At 48.5% G+C, this 18,804-nt stretch overlaps 2 protein-coding genes across 9 annotated transcripts in view; one reads left to right on the top strand and one right to left on the bottom strand.

Annotated features, from left to right (window-relative positions):
• UBAP2 (ubiquitin associated protein 2) overlaps positions 1–11,088 on the top strand; it is a 136,865-nt gene extending 125,777 nt beyond the window's left edge. For 6 of the 8 annotated variants that reach the window (XM_032308535.1, XM_032308537.1, XM_032308534.1 and 3 more), the window contains 11 exons: positions 441–510; positions 4,622–4,817; positions 5,649–5,740; positions 6,003–6,050; positions 8,655–8,733; positions 8,969–9,174; positions 9,387–9,486; positions 9,571–9,678; positions 9,831–9,898; positions 9,982–10,173; positions 10,258–11,088. In XM_032308535.1, coding sequence (XP_032164426.1) covers positions 441–510; positions 4,622–4,817; positions 5,649–5,740; positions 6,003–6,050; positions 8,655–8,733; positions 8,969–9,174; positions 9,387–9,486; positions 9,571–9,678; positions 9,831–9,898; positions 9,982–10,173; positions 10,258–10,353 — 1,255 coding nt within the window. In that variant the 3' untranslated portion in view covers positions 10,354–11,088. Of the gene's footprint in view, positions 1–440; positions 511–4,621; positions 4,818–5,648; positions 5,741–6,002; positions 6,051–8,654; positions 8,734–8,968; positions 9,175–9,386; positions 9,487–9,570; positions 9,746–9,830; positions 9,899–9,981; positions 10,174–10,257 lie in introns of those variants that run through there. The other 2 variants (XM_032308539.1, XM_032308541.1) reach the window with 2 other exon arrangements.
• A 3,697-nt stretch (positions 11,089–14,785) lies between these two features.
• Positions 14,786–18,804, bottom strand: part of UBE2R2 (ubiquitin conjugating enzyme E2 R2) — a 118,362-nt gene continuing 114,343 nt past the window's right edge. The window contains exon 5 of the mRNA XM_032308543.1: positions 14,786–15,973. Within this exon, the coding sequence (XP_032164434.1) occupies positions 15,754–15,973 (220 nt within the window). The 3' untranslated portion in view covers positions 14,786–15,753. The remainder of the gene's footprint in view (positions 15,974–18,804) is intronic.

Below are 18,804 nucleotides of genomic sequence, written 5' to 3' on the forward strand. Positions count from 1 at the left end.
AGGAATAAAAGCCTTTGATTTGAATTCTGGATTTGAAGGGAAGTCAGGCTTTGGCTCTGGTATGGGGGGTGGAGGTTTGAACAGGAACTTTCTTCCCTCACACACAGATTGAATGGTGTCTCCGTGGCTGGCAGTGTTCTTAGTGCAGTCCTGTTCACTTTTTACAGTCTAAAGAGCGAGTGTTTGTAATTGGCTGAAGCTGGCTCTAGAGGTGTCCCAGGCCATGCTGTCCCAGATCCTCATGATGAATGACCCTTTAGATCATTTCTCAACATCCCAACAGCTGGTCTGGGCCCAAGGTGATGATGAGTGATGTGTGTGAAGCCAGGGCTCCCCTTGGGGGGATGGGGCAAACTTATATCTAGCCCATCTGGACATGGGGCCTCTGCTGTGGGGTGACTTGGTGGGGTGGACACTTGGTGCTCTCTTTTGTTTTCTAGTTCACTCTCCAGCCATCAGAGCAGCCTCTCCTCTGCACATGCAGCGCTCTCCTCCAGCACAGCACACACAGTAAGTGTCTTCTCTGTCCTGTCATCTCCCACCCCACTCAGTGAGGTTGGAGCTTAGTCCTCTGTTGGTAGGGCTTTGGTTTTTGGGTTTTGAGTATCTAAGATAACCTCAGCTTCCTCAGGTATATTATCTCAGTCTAGGTATGTGGTTTGAGCTGTTGGTTTTTCTAGGTACCAGGGCCGACTTCTTGCTTCCTGAACTGGTACTTCAGTGGAAGAATTGCTTCTCTAGAGTTGATCTATGATAGGCAGGGCTGTCGGGGGCTAGATTTGTTCCTGAGCGTTCACTGAGCTCCCTGTCCATTAGAGGAGCATATATTTTTTTTTTTAAGATTTTATTTATTTATTTGACAGAGAGAGAGAGAGATCACAAATAGGCAGAGAGGCAAGCAGAGAGAGAAGGGGTAGCAGGCGCCTTGCTGGGCAGAGAGCCCATGCGGGACTCAGTCCTAGGACCCTGAGATTATGACCTGAGCCGAAGGCAGAGGCTTAACCCACTGAGCCACCCAGGCGCCCCAGTTAGAGGAACCTTTTGAACCTACTCTCGGGTTGGTCGCGTTGAGGTAATGTCAAGCTTTTTAGAGCAAAGTAGGCTCATTGCTAACTTGAGCTTATGCTCCACCAGAAGTCAAGTTGAATCAAGAGCGTTGTTCTAGGTTATCTTTTGTTCCTCTGGGAAGGCCATTATAGAGAGAATGTTGGGAGGGAAAAGGGAGTACTTGGGTGAGGACTAGCTGTCTTCGGCCACACGCACATGCACATCTCTCTCTGAGCCTCCCTAGCTCTTAGCCCCTTTAGTCCGTGTAACTGTATTGCGGTGTGTGGTCATACAGACTTTCCTCGTCACGGCATCAGGTATTCTGTCCCCTCCTCCTCCGTGCCATCGCAGACCATCCTCCCCAGCTCAGAGGCAGATTGTGGGAAGGTTGATAGTGGAGAGGCAAACCTAGAAGTCCTAACTTGGCAAGCGTCCCCGTGTGCTAAAGAGATGGTTACTACAGTATGGCTTCTCCAGGTGCGGAGATGGATGCAGTTTCAGTGGTGGTTTTTGTAGCTTGTGGTGGGCGGAGGAACGGACGTGGTGAGATGGTGAAGAGGCAGGGTGGTAGCAGGGTGCTTCACTCAGACTAGGGGACCCTGAGTGTAAAGGTAGGCAGACAGGTACCAAGAACAGATAATAAGAGATCGATCCAGAAGCAGGGAAAGAAGTTTCGGGTACAGATCAATAGGAGAGGTTAGAAATTTGGGGGAATTTTGTGTTCTCTGAAGAAGAGGTCATTTGCTACAGAATGGAGTCATGGCAGAGTCAGCTCTCTCCTTCCATCAGGATGTGGCTAACATTGTGGGTTTCAAACTCCAGTTTTCCTAGTGACATCTTGTACATAATTCTTTGTCATAAAATACGTAGATCACCATCTTTATAGCAGAGCACAGATGGATGCCTCTGCCCGTGGAGTAAGTGCCTGGTCCTGTGCCTGTGCCTGCTGTTGGTGGGTGGGAACTGTAGCTGGTCGCCGTCCCGAGTGTGGAGAGTTGGCCCCCGGTCCCCGGGCCCTGGTGTGTTGGAGTCTGTGTTCTTGTTCGCATGGGTGTGCCGCTTTCCGTGTCCAAACTGCCCCAGCCAGAATAGCTTCATCCAGGGAGTCCCAGACCTTGCTATGTGCCAGAATTGCTGCATTGCTAATACAGTTAAAAGATTCAGTAATGAAAAGTATGAAGAGATAGATACTGAAGTATTTTTCTCTATCACGTCTGCTTGGTTCTACCCCTTCCTAATATTTTCTTGATCCACTGGAGTTTTTTTTTAATCCGTAAACTAGGAAATGCATACACAGTCACTTTCCCACTGCCTCTTGCCCTTTGCTTTAATTTATTTTGCCTGTAACATATATGGGAGTGTTCCCTAGATAGTGTCCTTTAGCATTTCCCCCCATGTAACAGTGATTCTCTGAGATATTTCTGTGCTAAAACATAGATTCTGTCTTCTTTTCCCATAGCTCTACTACATCACATTAGTAAATCGCTCTTTCACTAATGGAGCTGCAGGGCCATTTTCTGTCTGGAGTACAATAAACATTGTTACATTTGATAACTTTCTACCTTGCTTTGTCTGCAGGGGCAGTCCTGGAGGTTGAATCCCCAGCCATTTGACGTTTTATACAAATTGCGGAATTGCAGTCACTGCACAGTGATACTAACCTCTTTACCTCCCACTGGCAAAGAAGGAGATGGACTGTTTCCGCACTGCCTCCTGAAATTGTGTTATCAGAAATTTTTATGTTGCCCATGTGTTAATTGAAAAATGACCTGTCAGTACAGTGTTTGATTGAATGAGATTGAACATCTTTTTTATATATATATATATATTAGAAAGCCATTAAATTTCCTTTTCAATGAGTTCTTCATATTCATTTTTCTGTCAGGTCCTTGGTGTCTCTTTCTAGGCAGTCCGTATTCAGGAGACTAGAAAGTAGCCGTTTGTGATGGGAGGTGCAGATACTTTGCTCAGGTTTGTCATTTTATTTTTGACTTTTGTATAGTCAGATACATCAGTCTTTTCGTCCTCTGTCATAATTAGTTCTTTCCCCCTTGAAGTTTATGAAGGAAATCTCCATGTTTTCTCCTGTCCTTTGTGTCGTTGTGGAAGGGTTGGTGCCCTTTTTGCAGAGCTGGTTCCACTGCCCCATCGGAGCAGCTGCCTGAGCTGTTTAAATGGAGTAGAGATCAGTTAGGCCAGCCTCTCGCCACCCTCACAGATCGGGAGGTGAGGAACAGGGACAGGAGCCCTGTCAGGTTCATTTGGAGGTAGGAGAGGCTTACTGGATGACTTTGAGTTCCTTTCAGCAAGTCAGGAACTAATTTTCTAGTTAGCTGCTCTTGTGGATTCCCCCTTCCCCCAGACTGGGGAATAATAATTTTTTGTCCTTTGGTTAAAAGAGTTGAAAAGTTGTACGACTAGTGACATGTAGGCACAGTGTCAGATCTGTTCCTGATTCTGTAGCAGGTGGTCAGCCTGGCTCTATGCAGAGGAATGTGGAGTGGGTGCTGGGACAGGCTGGCCTAGCCTCCCTCTGTCCCTGGGGCTCTCCTCACCCAGCTTCTGTCAGTCTAGGCCAAGGGAGCGGAGTCCTGGGGTGCCCCAGGAGATGACGGTTTTGCCTATCTTCACCTTGTTGAACTGATTCTGGATGGCAGGACCCTAAGGTCTGTGCTCAGCTGACCTGGGTGGCACAGTCTGTGAGGCTGGGACCTACACAGAGCTGTGTGTGTGGTGCAAGATAGGGTACATGATTGTCCCCCTTCTCCTGGGGCTTCCTGTTCCTGAGGCTTCTCCAGGAGTTTCTAGACTGCTTTGTTCTGTACATGCTCTGGTTTGAAGGCTGGTCTCAGTCTCTCAAAGCCTTTTCTTCCTTCTTTGGGCCTTGTTTCCCAACCAGGTGCATCTCTTCACCCACCCCTGAGCCCTTGAAGCGCTTTTTGGTACCTTGTTCCTCCCTGGAATTGAACACCTGGGCAGGATTCCTGGAACTCCTTAGATCTTTCGTTGGGTTTCACCCTTCTTCCCTAGGTGGATCATGTTGAACAGGCAGAGACGCAGGCCGTGCCCTTTTAGGTAGGTCCTGATGGCCTACCAGGTTCTGGAGCAAAGGCCTCTCTGGGCCCCCTGTGATTTCCATATCAGAATAGTTAGGAAGCCTAGTAGAAGGCAGCTGTTCTCAGAAGGCTCTGACTTGGGCCAGGCTGCTTGTGGTGCCATGATTGACTCTCCTGAGACTGCTTGCTCTTCTGTGAGGTGGATTCTCACCTCACATTCCGAACACATTCTGTGTTCACATATGACCTAAGATTTACATGGGGTATCTGTACCTTATTTCAGATAGCAGATCTTGAGCAACGATTCTTAGTAGGAGGGTGTTGGTCAGTAAAGCTCAGCTTTAATTATGTGATACTCAGCTTATGAGTTGTGTCCTGATGGCCTCATCTAGCTGCAGTGTGAGCACAGAGCCCCTCAGACCGGTCTTCAGAGTGCAGACCCAGATGCCAGACCGGTCCTCTTGCGCTCTTGTGTTTTGCTACCAGATCCATGTGTCCTCGCTTTTCTGTTTTGCCAGCATGCCAGTGTGGAGAGCACCCCTTCCCTTCAGTCCTCAGCCACCTTTTCAACGGCAGCAACCTCTGCCTCGGGTGCCACGTCCTCAGGGCTCAGCCTGCCGAGCAGCATGAACACAGTGAACAGCCTCTGTCTGGGCGGGACCACTGTGAGTGCCCCCAGCAGCAGTGCCAGGGCCACGCCCTTGGTGACCTCAGGTGTGTGCTCCCCAGACCTTGCCTATCTATTCCCCACCCCAGAAGGTGATGCTTGGTTTCCCAGGGAGGATACCTAGAGGTGGCTGCAGGGCATGCTGGGTAGCTACAAGCATAGGAGCATCCTGGTCTCCCTCCAGCCCTGCCATTGCTCCCTGGTCCTCTTTGTTCCACTGACTTCTTGAGTCCCAGTCCTTCCAGCAATGATGTGGGGATGAAGGAAACCAGTCTTCTGGGTGGGCTTCCCCTGGGCAAGATTCCTGGTAGCCTTTGTGCTTGTAGGTCCCCTGTCTTTTTCTATTGTCTTCCTCTCTGGAGCTGAGATGGCCTGGTGACATGAATGGACCATGGAACAGCTCTCTTGGGCTCCTTCTGGCCGTTTAGTGTGACTGATGGTCCATCAGCAAGACTTGGGCAGTCTGTGTGGACCAAGCAAACTGTGGCTTAGTAGAAGCTGCTGAAAGCTACCTTGGACACAGCCTGTCCCCCTCTGCTGGCACCGCCCAGCCTTGGTTCTGTTCTGAGGAGGCAGATTGTTCCTTATGTTTAGGTTTGCTCAGTGCTGTATTGACAGGAGTGGGTGAGGGGTGGTGTTTCTGTCTGGGCAATGAACCCTCTGATGTGGAAAGAGCCTGAATGTGATGTCACATGCTTTGTCTTCTCTACTTCCTGGCACAGCCTTCTGTGTCTCTCAGCTGCTGCCCTCCTCTCTTGGTGGTGGCCCCATGTGGGGCAGTACTGTGACTGTGAGCTCAGGGCCCACTCCCCCACAGTTGCTGCGACCTTGCGCTCTTTGTGGTGGCATCACTGCTTGTTTGATTTTTGCTTTCACAGGCAAAGCACCCCCTAACCTGCCCCAGGGAGTACCTCCCCTGCTTCACAACCAGTACCTCGTGGGCCCCGGAGGATTGCTTCCTGCCTATCCGGTGAGTGCACAGTGTATGGCTTCTGGCTGCCCGATTCTTGTGGCCTTAGAGGTTGACACCTGGCAGGACCTGGTGAGGCAGGCCTTGGGCTACTTTTCCCTGGTATTTCTCCCTCATCTGGACTCCATCAGGGTGTCTTCTCATAGCAGATGGTCTGAGTCCCCATGTCCCATCTCCCCAACCTTGTTTAGGCCCCTACATGGGCCTGGGCTTCCCAAGGGATTGTACATGGTCCCTGACACCCTTTTTGGTCCTCACGCAGATCTATGGCTATGATGAGCTCCAGATGCTGCAGTCACGTCTGCCAATGGTGAGTGGGATGTGGTGGGGGATGGGGGGACTCAGGCTCTTCACAGGTCCTTCCTCCCTAGGCCTTCATTGCTACCCTGTTGAGAAAGCTGCTACAGGGGGGTTTTGCCTCTTGTCACTGTAGCTGGGCAGGAGTGTCCTGTGCTTACTGCTTGGGAACTTGGAGACCATTGGGACCTGGAGTCCCAAGAGGCAGTGGCCTCTACTACATGTGGGTCCTTCTCTTCCTTCAGGCATGCCCCTACTGCCCCCGCCCCCCCCCCCCCCCCCCCCCGTTCTGAACAAGAAAAACCATATGACGTAAGACATGGGGTTGCTTGACTGACTCTAGAGTTTTTTTTTTTTCAACTTGTGTTCAGTGTCTTTGGCCTCTGAAGTGGCCATCAGTGATGCTTGTGATAGCAGCATGGCTTGTCTGTCCCCAGCTGAGTGACCCACCCAAGCTGATACTCTTGAAGGGTCCCTGTGGATCTGACCTGCCATCTCTGCTTACAAGTGTGCTGGCCCCGGGGAGTCCCTGGTTCTGCAGCCTCACTCTGAGGCCAGGATTGCTGCTGCTTTCATCCAACCCTTGCTGCCAGGCTGAGTCTCCTGGCCTCCGTGGACAAGCCTGCACTGGGGAGGGCACCAAAGGAAGTGTGCTCCCTACCTGACAGGCCTGCAGGCTGTTGTCCTGCCCCTCCTTCCTTGGTCTGGCCTTTCCCAGACTCCTGATAATTTTCAGCAGCCTAGGGCATCGGTCACGTTGTTGGTAAGGAGAGAGCTGTTTGAAAGTGCCTGCACAATGTGATCTTTCCTATTCCCTGAGGGAGAGGTTTTCCGCCCAGTGTGGTGTCCTTTTCTTAACTCTTTCCCACTGGCTGCACCACTGGCTGCACCCTTCTCTGTTTGTTTACAAAGTAGCTCGGGGACCTGCAGGTATCCCCTCCACCTCCCGGGCCTGCAGGCCAAAGCCCTTGTCTCTCAGGAGAATGCTTCTCAGCTCCTGAAGTCTTCCAGAGGCAGAGGTGGGTGGCTAGGCGACTGTTCCCCCCCGACAGCAGGCAATCATCACACTACTGCTGCCGGTGTCCCCAGAGGACCCAGAGGAGGGGATGTTGAAGACATGATGGCACATTGCTAGGGTGGTCAACAGAACTTGGGGTTTCTGGGGAATGCCTAAGCCTTAGGGCTTTGCAGAAGAGGAACTGGAAGTGGCCCCGGCCCTCTTACTATCATGAGGAAACCTCATACCCACCTGACCTAGGAGCCCCAGGCACTGGAGTGTCTGGGGGAGTCCTGGTGGACTGAGTCCGAAGAGGGACTCAGTGGGTTACCAGCCCTGGGAGTCATCCTGCCTTGTTTTCTTTGTATCATTTTGTGCCTTAGAAGAAATCACCTCTGAGCCCACTTTTTGAGATATGTTTTGTTCATTTTTCCCCTTTGTTCATTTATTAGGGTCTGGTACTTTTTTTTTTTTTTTTTTTTTTTTTTTTTTTTAAAGATTTTATTTATTTATTTGACAGAGAGAAATCACAAGTAGATGGAGAGGCAGGCAGAGAGAGAGAGAGGGAAGCAGGCTCCCTGCTGAGCAGAGAGCCCGATGCGGGCCTCGATCCCAGGACCCTGAGATCATGACCTGAGCCGAAGGCAGCGGCTTAACCAACTGAGCCACCCAGGCGCCCAGGGTCTGGTACTTTTGTGCCTAGTTCCTGCCTTTGATTTTCCTGTGAAAGAGCACCTTTTCCTGGGCTTGCTCTAGGCCTGTCTGCAGTTGTGTTCTTGCTACCTCTGGACTTCCTGGTCCTGCCTTCTCCTGGGGTTCCGGGCTGAGGAATCTAATGGGTTTCCTGGAGGTTAAGCGGAAATGAGGCTGAGGGAGGGTAGAGGTGCCATTCCTAGCCCAGATGGCTCCTGTCTGGTTGTGATCAGGCACTGTTGGCCCACAACAAAAATAGGAAGGCTTCCAATGGGGCCTGGAAGCCAAGGGACCATGTGTCTAGTACTGGCAAAGCCCTGGGTGGTGAGTAAGGGCCAGGTCAGGCCTCCCCTTCCCCACAGAGCTCCAGTTTTGTGTTCTTGGTGTCCACACTTGCCCTGGCTCCTCCATGATCCGTGGTGGCATGACAGCATGGGTGGTGAGGAGCCAATTCGGGACCTTAACTGGGGTCCTCTTGGACCTATGCCTGCTTGACATTGCTCCTCTAACGGCTTTTAAACCCTCAGGCACCCCCTTTCCTGCTGGTTCTTTTTCAGGGTGCCTATCTGCTCTGTAGAATCTGTCACATAGGAAAAGCCAGTAGAGTTGGTTTGACCTGTGCATTTACCAGCATCCATCTGCACCGTATATTACCCATGAGACTGGTCCACCAGTAGCTCTGCCTGGCGAAGGCTGATGGTCTTTTTAGTGCGTCTTGCACGCTGTGTGGCTGCCACATAGCACAACTCCAATGGGCACTGTTTACTTTGAATTTGAGGGCTGCCCTCTGGAGGTCAGCCTGTGACCCTGCAGTCCAGCCTGTCCTGGGAGCAGGGCATCACATGGAGTGCCTGGGCTGCCTGCTGGGCCTGTTCTGGGACTGGGTGGAGGCCATTCTGCTGATTGAGCCTCACTGGTCTCTCCTAGGATTACTATGGAATTCCCTTTGCCACGCCCACAGCCCTGGCCAGCCGAGATGGGAGCCTAGCTAATAACCCGTATTCAGGTTAGTCTGCTCAGGGTGAGAGGAGTCGGTTTGGGGCGTGGTGCATGGGACTGGTCTGCAGCTAATCTCAGGCATCTGGAACCAGCGGCACAGGGGCTGAGAGAGGCCTGCTAGCAACCTCTTGAGCCAGCTGCGGGAGCCTATTCCTGTTTTCAGGAGCCAGTCTGGCTTTTTTCCTGGTTGGATGAGGGCGGGGTGGGGGCAGTGATTCGAGTCAGTGTTCCTCTTCTCCTAGGTGATGTCACAAAGTTTGGCCGAGGTGACTCCGCATCCCCTGCACCCCCCACCACACTGGCTCAGGCGCAGCAGAGCCAGTCCCAGGCCCATCATACAGCCCAGCAGCCCTTCCTGAATCCTGCGCTGCCCCCTGGCTACAGCTACACTGGCCTCCCCTACTACACAGGCGTGCCTAGTGCCTTCCAGTATGGGCCCACGATGTTTGTGAGTGTTGGCAGGGTGGGGTGGGGAGGTTACTCCAGTTCTGGGGACTAGAAGCAGGGCCACGAGGTGTTAGGCTACTTTCCCGTGTGCTTTTACAGCTAGTGCAGGTCGCACTACTGAACACAGGTCCTCTGTGGTTGTGCTGCCTGGGACTAAGCCAGGGGATACCTGCCCTGTTCCTGCACTGACGCCTCTCCTGCTTGCTCTGCCAGGTCCCTCCGGCTTCAGCCAAGCAGCATGGTGTGAACCTCAGCACCCCCACCACCCCTTTCCAGCAGGCCGGTGGTTACGGCCAGCATAGCTACAGCACAGGTGAGGGGTGCTCCCGGCACAGAGAGATGCGGGTGGGACAGGCTTGCTTGTCTCACGCGTGCCTCTTGTGCCCTGCCATGCTAGGTTATGATGACCTGACCCAGGGGACAGCAGCGGGAGACTACACCAAGGGTGGCTATGGTGGATCATCGCAGGCACAAAACAAGTCTGCAGGTTCTGGGCCTGGCAAAGGTAGCGTCTGCCCCTCCTTTCCAGGATTGAGGCCCAGAGTAGTTGTCTTCTACTGACTCTTTCTCAGGCAAGGCTACCCCAGAGTGCCCCTGGAGGTGGGGGAGGCTGGAGCTGGGCCCAGTGGCCGTGGGAACAACTGCTTTCCCTCCTAGGAGTGTCCGTGTCCTCAAGCACCACCGGCCTACCTGACATGACCGGTTCAGTCTACAACAAGACTCAGGTGAAGGAGGATTCGGGTAGATGGGTCGGCTGGTGGGAGGTGCTGCCCAGGCTGGCCCTTACCATGATCTCTTTATCCTGCAGACTTTCGACAAGCAGGGATTTCATGCAGGGACTCCTCCACCGTTCAGCCTGCCCTCGGCCTTGGGTTCCACTGGGCCCCTGGCCGCTGGAGCAGCCCCTGGTTATGCGCCCCCACCATTCTTACACATCCTGCCTGCCCACCAGCAGCCTCATTCACAGCTGCTACACCACCACCTGCCACAGGATGCCCAGGTGAGCCCCGTGATGGAGGCAGCCACCCTGCCCTGGACTGGGGGTCCTGCTCCAGCCCTTACAGCCTTCTCTCCTCCTCCTCAGAGTGGCTCGGGTCAACGCAGCCAGCCCAGCTCCCTGCAGCCCAAGTCGCAAGCCTCCAAGCCCACCTACGGCAACTCTCCCTACTGGACAAACTGAACCTTTGAAGAGAGGGGTGGGCTTGGGCGGGGCTTACCCTGGGCAGGAGAGAACACACGGAGCCCATTTCTAGGAGCCCAGTGCCCTTTCCTAGAATTCCTGAGACGTGTAACTGTGTCAGCCGAGCCTCTGTGGGGAACCTGCCTCCCAGACTCGCTATTGTATGTAATGTATTTATGTATGTATTTGTAAATGTGATAGAAGTCTTGGGGTGTAGGGGTACAGCTGCTACTCTTAGCCAGGTCTGCAATCCCATTCGAGCCCCTTCTCACTGTAGCAAAGAAGCCCTTTTCCCATTTCTGCCTTCAGGCCTTCTTTGTAGCCTTCCAGCCCCACGGGCAGTTGGGAGCAGTATCTGGAAGGGCTGCTTCAAGGCAGTTTGAGGACTGGGTCAGGTACCAATGAAGAATCACGACTTAATCTCACTCCCTTGTAAGCCATTTTTTGAGTTTCTTTCCCTGTGTAATTACTTTAGCCCTCTCTTTGAGGAACAGACCTTTTGTCATTTGTCATGTTCCTCACCTACCAAATCTTGATCTGGGAATAGCAGTGATATCCTTCCTGCCCAACATGAAAGTAGCACCTGTTTGTCTTCATACAGACCAGAGGCCTCTGCTTCTGGTCTTGTCCCCAAGAGACTTGCCTTCCTCTGGCTGACCATTTTTTAAAAAAACGTCTGAAGTTGTGCTCAGAGATGTTCAATCTGCTCCCGTAAAAAAAAAAAAAAATCCAAGATATGCCTTCACCTCAATGAGAGCACGTCTCCAAGCAAAGGCTCCTCTATTCCATTTGTCCTGAACCAGGTGGGCGACTGTTTCAGGGGTTTTCTCTCTTTGCCCAATCTCCACCTAATAAAGTTCTGAGAGCATGCACGGTCTCTGTGTGGTGTGACTAAAGGGTAGGTCAGGGCAGAGGCTGTTCTCATGATTGTTCTGGGCACCATGGACTTCACATTAGAGCCGAAGTAGCAGTCACGTGGTCAGTTTTCTGACAGTACGTTGTGAGGGCTTAAACTGGCATTCCTTCTTTAGCCCTGGTCAGCATCCAGGGAGCGGAAAGGTAAATGATGAGGCTGCAAAGCCCACTTACCCTCCTGACAGGCCATAGGCAGTGGTTATCAAAGTTCACTTTGATAAGGCAATTTCTTACAGGGCTGACCTGGTCAACAGGAATACCAGGGCAGGGTCCTTTCATTTCCGAATGTCAGCGGATATTAAAATCTGAAAGGTAAGAGCAGAGGATGTGTTTCTCATGACCGAAGAGAGAGGAAGTTTGAACAGTTCACCCTCTCTCTCCTTGGTTCTTCATCAACCAGACAGAATCTTAACTGTTAAGGGGTGGGGTGGAAGAGAAGACAAGCGAGTCGGGGTGGTATGAAGTAGGTAAGTGGGTCCTGGGCAAAATACTTGCTCCAGAAAGTCCCAAGCAGCCATTCACTTGGGCCAGGATTCCAGTGCAGCTCCTTCCTCCTGTTCCCAGGCCACCAGTTGGGGAGGAATCAAGGCCATCTACTAGCCCTCTGTGGCAGGAGGCAGATCGCCCCACAATTCTGTAGCACAGTTGTGCTCCGATCTCCAGGTGTTGACCAGGCATTATAGCCTCATTCTTAAACGACCCCTCAGACTAGGCTAAGCAACCAACCAAAGTGGGGCATCAGATACTGGTCAAGTTAGTGTGCCAGAACCTGGGGTCAGTCTTCACCTTTTCTGCTTTTGCCCTCTAAAATCAGTGGTCATTTCATCAAATGGGGCCCCTGCTGCTGGTGACCCACAGCTTGAGATCCTGGCCAGAAAAACCATAAGTGTTCACATAAAGGGACTTCATACGATCTCTTGCCCGTTTCCTGCTTATTAATAAGCAGCAGGATGTTCAGAAGACAAATGATGAAAACAAAAGGCTTACCTAAGGAGGGCAGTGGAGCACCCTCATCCCTTTACCGACCTACTTGTACTGGCAGATTGTGCCCTACTTAAGAATTAAGGTTAACAAATGGCTGTCTTAATAACCTTTCCTAAAAGTTAGTACGGACTGGGAATGTGTATTCCATGAGGTGAGTTGAGCAGAATATCCTAAAAGATTAGTGATATTTGGTTTCCGTTTTTGTTTTTTCAGCTGAGTAATGGGCATAATTGGTGAGGCAATTGGTGAAGTACTGAGAACCACTTTTAGTTTTCTTTAACACAAAGAAAGAAGAGGGTCATCCCATGGGGAAGTAGCAATACAGGTATATTTTATTTCACATTTTATTAGTAGACAGATGGGCAGAAAAAGACAAAATAAACCACTATAGGGGAAGTTCAACACAAAAAATGCATCAGATAATCTTTTCTCATAAGTTAAACTGAAGAAAAACATCTACAATTTCAGCTAAGAAAACTATTAAAGTCAGGTGTGTCCTGCTGGTTTCAGAATAGTTGAAAATTGCATCTGAATCTTTTTGTAAATGTAAACCATTTTTATCAGAATGGGAGGGATGGGGAGATAACTTTCAGTGGAGAACTACACTTTTCCCTACAGTCTCCTACTGTGTATGTCCCAAACATAAGGAAACCAGCAAATAAAGAAGTAATTTGAAGGGAAGAGGAAAGAGGGGACTACAAAACAGTCTGGCTAATAGAAAAGAACTCTGGAATGGTATGAAAAAGAGCGGGAAGACTTTGAGAAGCAACAACAGAATCATCGTATTACTTTCTCCACCCAGCCTCAAAACACACAGACCTGAAGAGCATCCAGAGAGGCCTCCACTACCATCAAAAGGAATCTAAAAATGCAGGATTCTGAATTCATGTTAACACCAAATAATCAGCACAACTGTACTTATAAGGATCTGGTCTGACCCTGAGACCTCTACTCCCAAAAAGGAAAAAAAAATTACATGCTCAAGTTTTCTTTTGCCACAGGATGTGTTCTCAGGACAGAGCTCTGGAACCAGCATCTGAGTTTTACAGGTCAGTCTGAGTTACCAGAATGTCCACCTGCTAGCCAATCAACACATACCAGTCTTTTCTGGAACTGATTGTACTCTTATCAGAGGCAAAGCCGGCCCTCACTAGTAACACCCCAAAGGGCTGAGAGGTATGACTTCCACCTGGCTCTCTGGCTCCCTGAGTCAATGTGCAACAGAGGTCAACAGGGCCTAATGGGACAGGGCTGAGCAGCCCAGCACCTTCTGCAAGGCTAAGGTGCCTGGCCTGCCCTGGCAGAGAAATGCTTTTATGATAAGGGAAGAAAGAAATGCCTTAATCTTAGGGCTCCAAGAGAGAAGACCAAGCTACTGGCTGTAAACGTGTATGGGGGTGTTTAGAGGGTAATCAGAGCATTAGGAGACTTTGGACTCCAGAAGATTTGCAGGTTATCCAGAAGCATTACTTAAAAAGCTAGTTCCGACACCCTCCTATGAGAATTTGCGGCCAGTGTTTTGTCACAAAGAGCTGTTACTGTTCTCGGAATCTGACTGGAATCACTAGGTTCAGGGGTGCAAGCAGTCCTAGCCCCATGGGGATTGGACAGAGATTCTGGGACCAGGCTCAACACTGTCCCATAGGAACCTTTGCATGTTAACGTTTCTACTTAATACCAGATCAAACTTTAGAGGCAAGAAAGGTCTGCTGGGCATTAGTCAGCAAATGTTTGGAGTTTGAAGTGAATGAAAACCCTGAGATCAGAAAGGAAGGAAGGAGGAGCTAAGGAAGTAAGCATCACCTACTCTGTTCTAGGATCCATCCTACCCCTGTCCCTCATCAACCCTTTGGTTCTTTCTGAGCTATAATCTGAACAAAAGACGCTGACACCAGTACAAAGGGATCTGGAGGAGGATTGTAACCAGTCTCTGCTCATTTTCTTTCCTTCCGAAGTCTAATTTTACATTATAATGATTTTCCCCACTGAAAGAACACTACCCTCCTATGAACTGGCCCACTCTCAAAGAAGAATCACCGCCAAGTTCTGAAGTCCCTGGTTGGTGAAGGCTGATGAATCTCAATATTGATTGAAGTAACACGTGATTGAGACCAGGGAAGTCAAAGCTGCAGCCACTGCACAGTTGGAAAATCAGTTGCCCAGATACTGCCTGCAGCCAATTCCCTCGGCCCTGCCAAAAGAGTTAAAGCAGCCCAGGGCAAGCTCCATGCACAACTTCTGCTTGCCCTCCACAGCCAGCACACACTGAAAGGAGAGAAAAGTCCAGGTCACATCCAATGAGGAAAAGTGGGAACTGGTCACTCATGTCTCCTATCCACAGCTATCACTATTGGCATAAGCAGCTCAATGAAAACCAAAATCTTAACACATGCACCTAGGAGTAATACTGAGTAATTAAAACTGGCTACTTGCACTCTCACCATGAGGATTTTCAAAATATTTTTGAGGGAAAGGCCATGTTCACATAAAACAGATGTTTTCTCACCCAACAGTGGTCACCAGTAGTTTTGACTTTTTTTCCCCAGCAGCATCAACCAAAATTGGCATAGTGATTTTAAACTCCTTGTTCCCATCACTAAGACTCCACACACACACACACACACACACACACACACACACACACACACACTCCCCTCCACTCTCTCCCCAAGGGAGGGTAACAACTCTGTCTTTTAAAATAAATAGCAATCAAGTGCTCAATTCTATGTAAAGTATGAATATTTATTTTCAGGCTTTAGATCCCAATCGATTTCAAAAAACAAAATCTGATCTCTCTCCTCAGGGTAGCTGAGGCCCCCTGTATTAAGATGATGTCCTGGAGGCTGAAGGGGCTCTGTGCCCTTAGAAACACATTTTCATCAGGCTTAGCACAAAGTCCCTGATGCCCACTGTATCCCAGCCTTAAGGGAAAGGAAACAAAATTCACCACCATGGGGCTGATCGAATGCACACACACTAAATGAGCAGCTAAACCTTGGCAAATTTGTTTTTTTTTTTTTTTTAAGTTAGTTTTGTGGGGTTTTTATTTTTTTTTTCCATTTTCTTTTGCTACTCAGCATATGCAGCACTTGTGAACTTCCAATGGGTTCCCAGCTTTAAACACATTAAAACGTCTTGATGAAAGACTATTTAATTCTTCAAGAATCTAAAAACAGACCAAACGTGTTTTGCTGTGAACACTCTGTAGAGACGAAGTGAGGCGAGAGTTTGGGTTTAAAGAAGAAGAAAAAAAGAATCAATACAGTGATGGAAGGGTAAAGAATGCAAGAATTCAGACATTCTGTGGAGGATACTTTCTCTCCATTAAGAGGTCCATAAAAAGGAGCAAACTGAGATCCATAAGGGGAGTCAGCAGGAGCCGTGTTTGTTTTTCCCACCCCCAGTGATAGGTTTTTGCCGAGGGGCCACTGCTAGGTCCCCACTTGCTCCCCTCCCTTTGGCCTGAGACGGCAGGGCAGTACGGGGCACTGAAGGAGCACGTCACGACTCCTCGTTCCCAGAATCATCATCATCATAGCAGTCGGCATCTTCCTCCTCCTCATCTTCATCATCAATGTCGTCGTCGTACAAGTCGTCATAAAGCAAATCTGAGCTGTTGTCATTGGAAGGCACTTTAGTTTTGATGCAGTATTCCGCCAGGGTTGTGGGGACCTTCACTCCATCCTTTTCTGCTTCGGCTTTAGTGGCTGAAACCTGTTTCCTGAAGGGAGAAAGTTTATGTAAGTCTCTGTTTTGGAAGATGGATTTGCAACTGGTCTTTCTTAATAATCAGGATTCCGTATTTTAAAAAAAAAAAAGACTCCTTATGACTCAAGGTTTCTCAATTTCAATGCCTGCCTAAAAGTATCTGACAGATACTACACCAAAGGTTCTCAGCCCATCAGGGTAGCGTTTTAAACACTTAATAATGACCTTTTGAAGGGTATTTAAAAGCACTGGGTCTTAAATGTTGGTTAACCAGAAATGACCTCAGAGATTTTTTTTCCCTCCCTTGTCTCACCAAACTCGCAGTCCCAACAACTCTGAATTCAATAATCCTGTCATTTACACTTAGAGTAGATTGCAGATAGCCTAATTAGTAGGGTTCGAATGTCACATGACACAGCTGCCTCCCACTTTATTCTTGTCACCCAAAATATACAGGACATCGTGGTCCTTTTTTTTCCTTCTTTAGTACCTTGAACAACACTTCTTTTTCTGTGTGGCTAAGAACTCTTCTGATTTTACACATGACTGCCTGCTGAACTTTGAAACAGCCTGTTCTGACAACCCAAGTTAAAACAGCCACCAAGTCACTCCTTCACATTATGCTACTTAACCACTAATCATTTCTCCTATAATCTTCCCCATTTGTTAGCTTTTCTGTCAGTTTTCTCCCCCTTGCCATTCCCCTCACCCCTCAATGTGAACTTCTCTGGAGAACTACTCTTTCTTCCAGTTGTGCAAGAACTTAAGCTGTGCAAAAAATTACTGACTGGACAGATGGAAGGGTGAAGTTTCCTTCAAGTACAAAAACTGACCATAAAACAACAAACCACCAACTTCATGATCTTCCTTCTGCAGGCTCTAATTAGATGGTTCCCCAGTGATACTGCTGTCTGCCTTACTTTGCCAAACCCGACAGCTTGGTGTTGCTGATAAACCCTGGCTTGATGCTCTTCCCTCTCTGTCTCTTCCTGGGTCATCTTAGTCATTCCCATGGCTTTTGCCACCATGCCCCTTCATGCTGACAGCTGCCAAACCATCAGGATCCACCCGGATCTTCTGAGCCCTACACCTTTCAGTAAGCCTTTGGGATGTGCCCACCCTGATGTTCCATAGGGACCCTAACTCAGCAAGTCTGCAATTGTCATTTTCAACCTCTGTGGCCACCTTCTCCCATTTTTCTTCTAAGAGTATTCTTAAAATCATAAACCTCACTCCAAAGCTCTACTTTCAAATCTGTTTTCTCATTGTCCCTGCCTCTGTTTAGTCTTCATCTTGGCTTCCCTTTCCTGTATCAGCCTCTTCTGGTCAACTAGGGTTCTTTCAAAACTCTAATTTCCCCTTCCCTTCCTAAAATCTTTAAGTGATACCCCATCACTTATAAGATTAAGGACGAAAGCCTTATCGTGGCTTCAAATGTCTTCTAAGATCCGATCCCTCTCAAACAAAAAAACCACACAACAAAAACAAATCTGATGGCTCTCTGAATTTCCCATTACTTTGGAAATGAGAATTTATACTCAAGCAATGTAAAGCTGCTTACAGTTCTCTAAGCACACCATGCTGTTAGCTACCTGTTAGCAAACCTGTTTCTTCCCTGAAAGGGCTCTTTCCTTTCCCTTCCTACTTGAAAAAATCTTGGTTATGATTACCTCTCCTAGAACTCCACAGCAATATTTATTCCTTTCACTGTATCTTGTTTATGCTTAGAGAGTATATATTTGCACTCATCTCATTACATGGTCATTTGTTCACAAGTTCTTGCTAGTAAGTGTGACCTCCTCAAAGAGAGACTGCTTTGATGACCTACCAGAGTGTACCTGACATGCAGCTGGTGTGTAATAAATGTTGAAAGAATTAAAGAATGAGATAAACCCTTAAATTAAGAAATAGAAAGAACAGACGCCTTAGGGATATTAATTCTTCACTTACTAAATCATACCCTTCCTTGAACATCAGGCTCAGGCTATAATGGCTATAATCCTGACCATATTATGAAGCACTCCCATCTTTGAAGCTTCAACCTACTCCAGCTCCTCTAAATCTCTAGGTCCTTACTATTTATACTAATTATCTTCAATCTTTGTTATACACCAGTCACCTAGGTGGATGGTAAGAACGAAATACAGCTGCCCAGCTTTTACCCTTGTAATCTCACTAAATGACTATGGTTATGGAAGGGGGTCTAAAGGTGATTCTGGTGGGCATAAAACACTGAAAACTGATGTATATATTATTCAGCTTTATTTCTATGCCGTTTTTCCTTTTTTTCTGTACATCACATGGCATCATGCTGACTAGAGTTATAAAGAGGGACTATTTGTATAAATTGTAGTGCTTACTAAACTATGTGCAGAAAACTGTCCTTGGGGCTCTATTTTAAGGATATAAGAGGAAATGAATTTATTGCAATTCAAGTATCAGTTGTTGGGTACTGTTAAGAAAACCTTTAAGTCCTATTTAGGGTATGATCAAGAGATGAATGGTTCAGCCCCAATACCTCCTACTTTTTCCCCTTTTATACAGATGGGAAAACCAAAGACCCAAAAAATTAACTGATAAAAGGTACTATAAGGGGTCAGAGCTAGGGGTAGATTCCAAGTCTCCCACTAAGAGGAAGCTTCTATGGCTCTGTTATACCATATACTAGTGCTGCTGATAATGATGATACCTAGAAGATACTTGCTACTATGGTCAAAAGGGCCAATAAACTATACGGCTTCATTAAAATTTTTGAAAACAAAATACCTAGAATGTCCATAATACTCTTGGGTGTTTGCTACACTTAAAGGACATACTGAAAATCCTGAACAGCATCCCTAAAAT

This window comes from Mustela erminea, chromosome 12 (assembly GCF_009829155.1).
Source record: "Mustela erminea isolate mMusErm1 chromosome 12, mMusErm1.Pri, whole genome shotgun sequence".
Classification (NCBI taxonomy): Eukaryota; Metazoa; Chordata; class Mammalia; order Carnivora; family Mustelidae; genus Mustela; species Mustela erminea.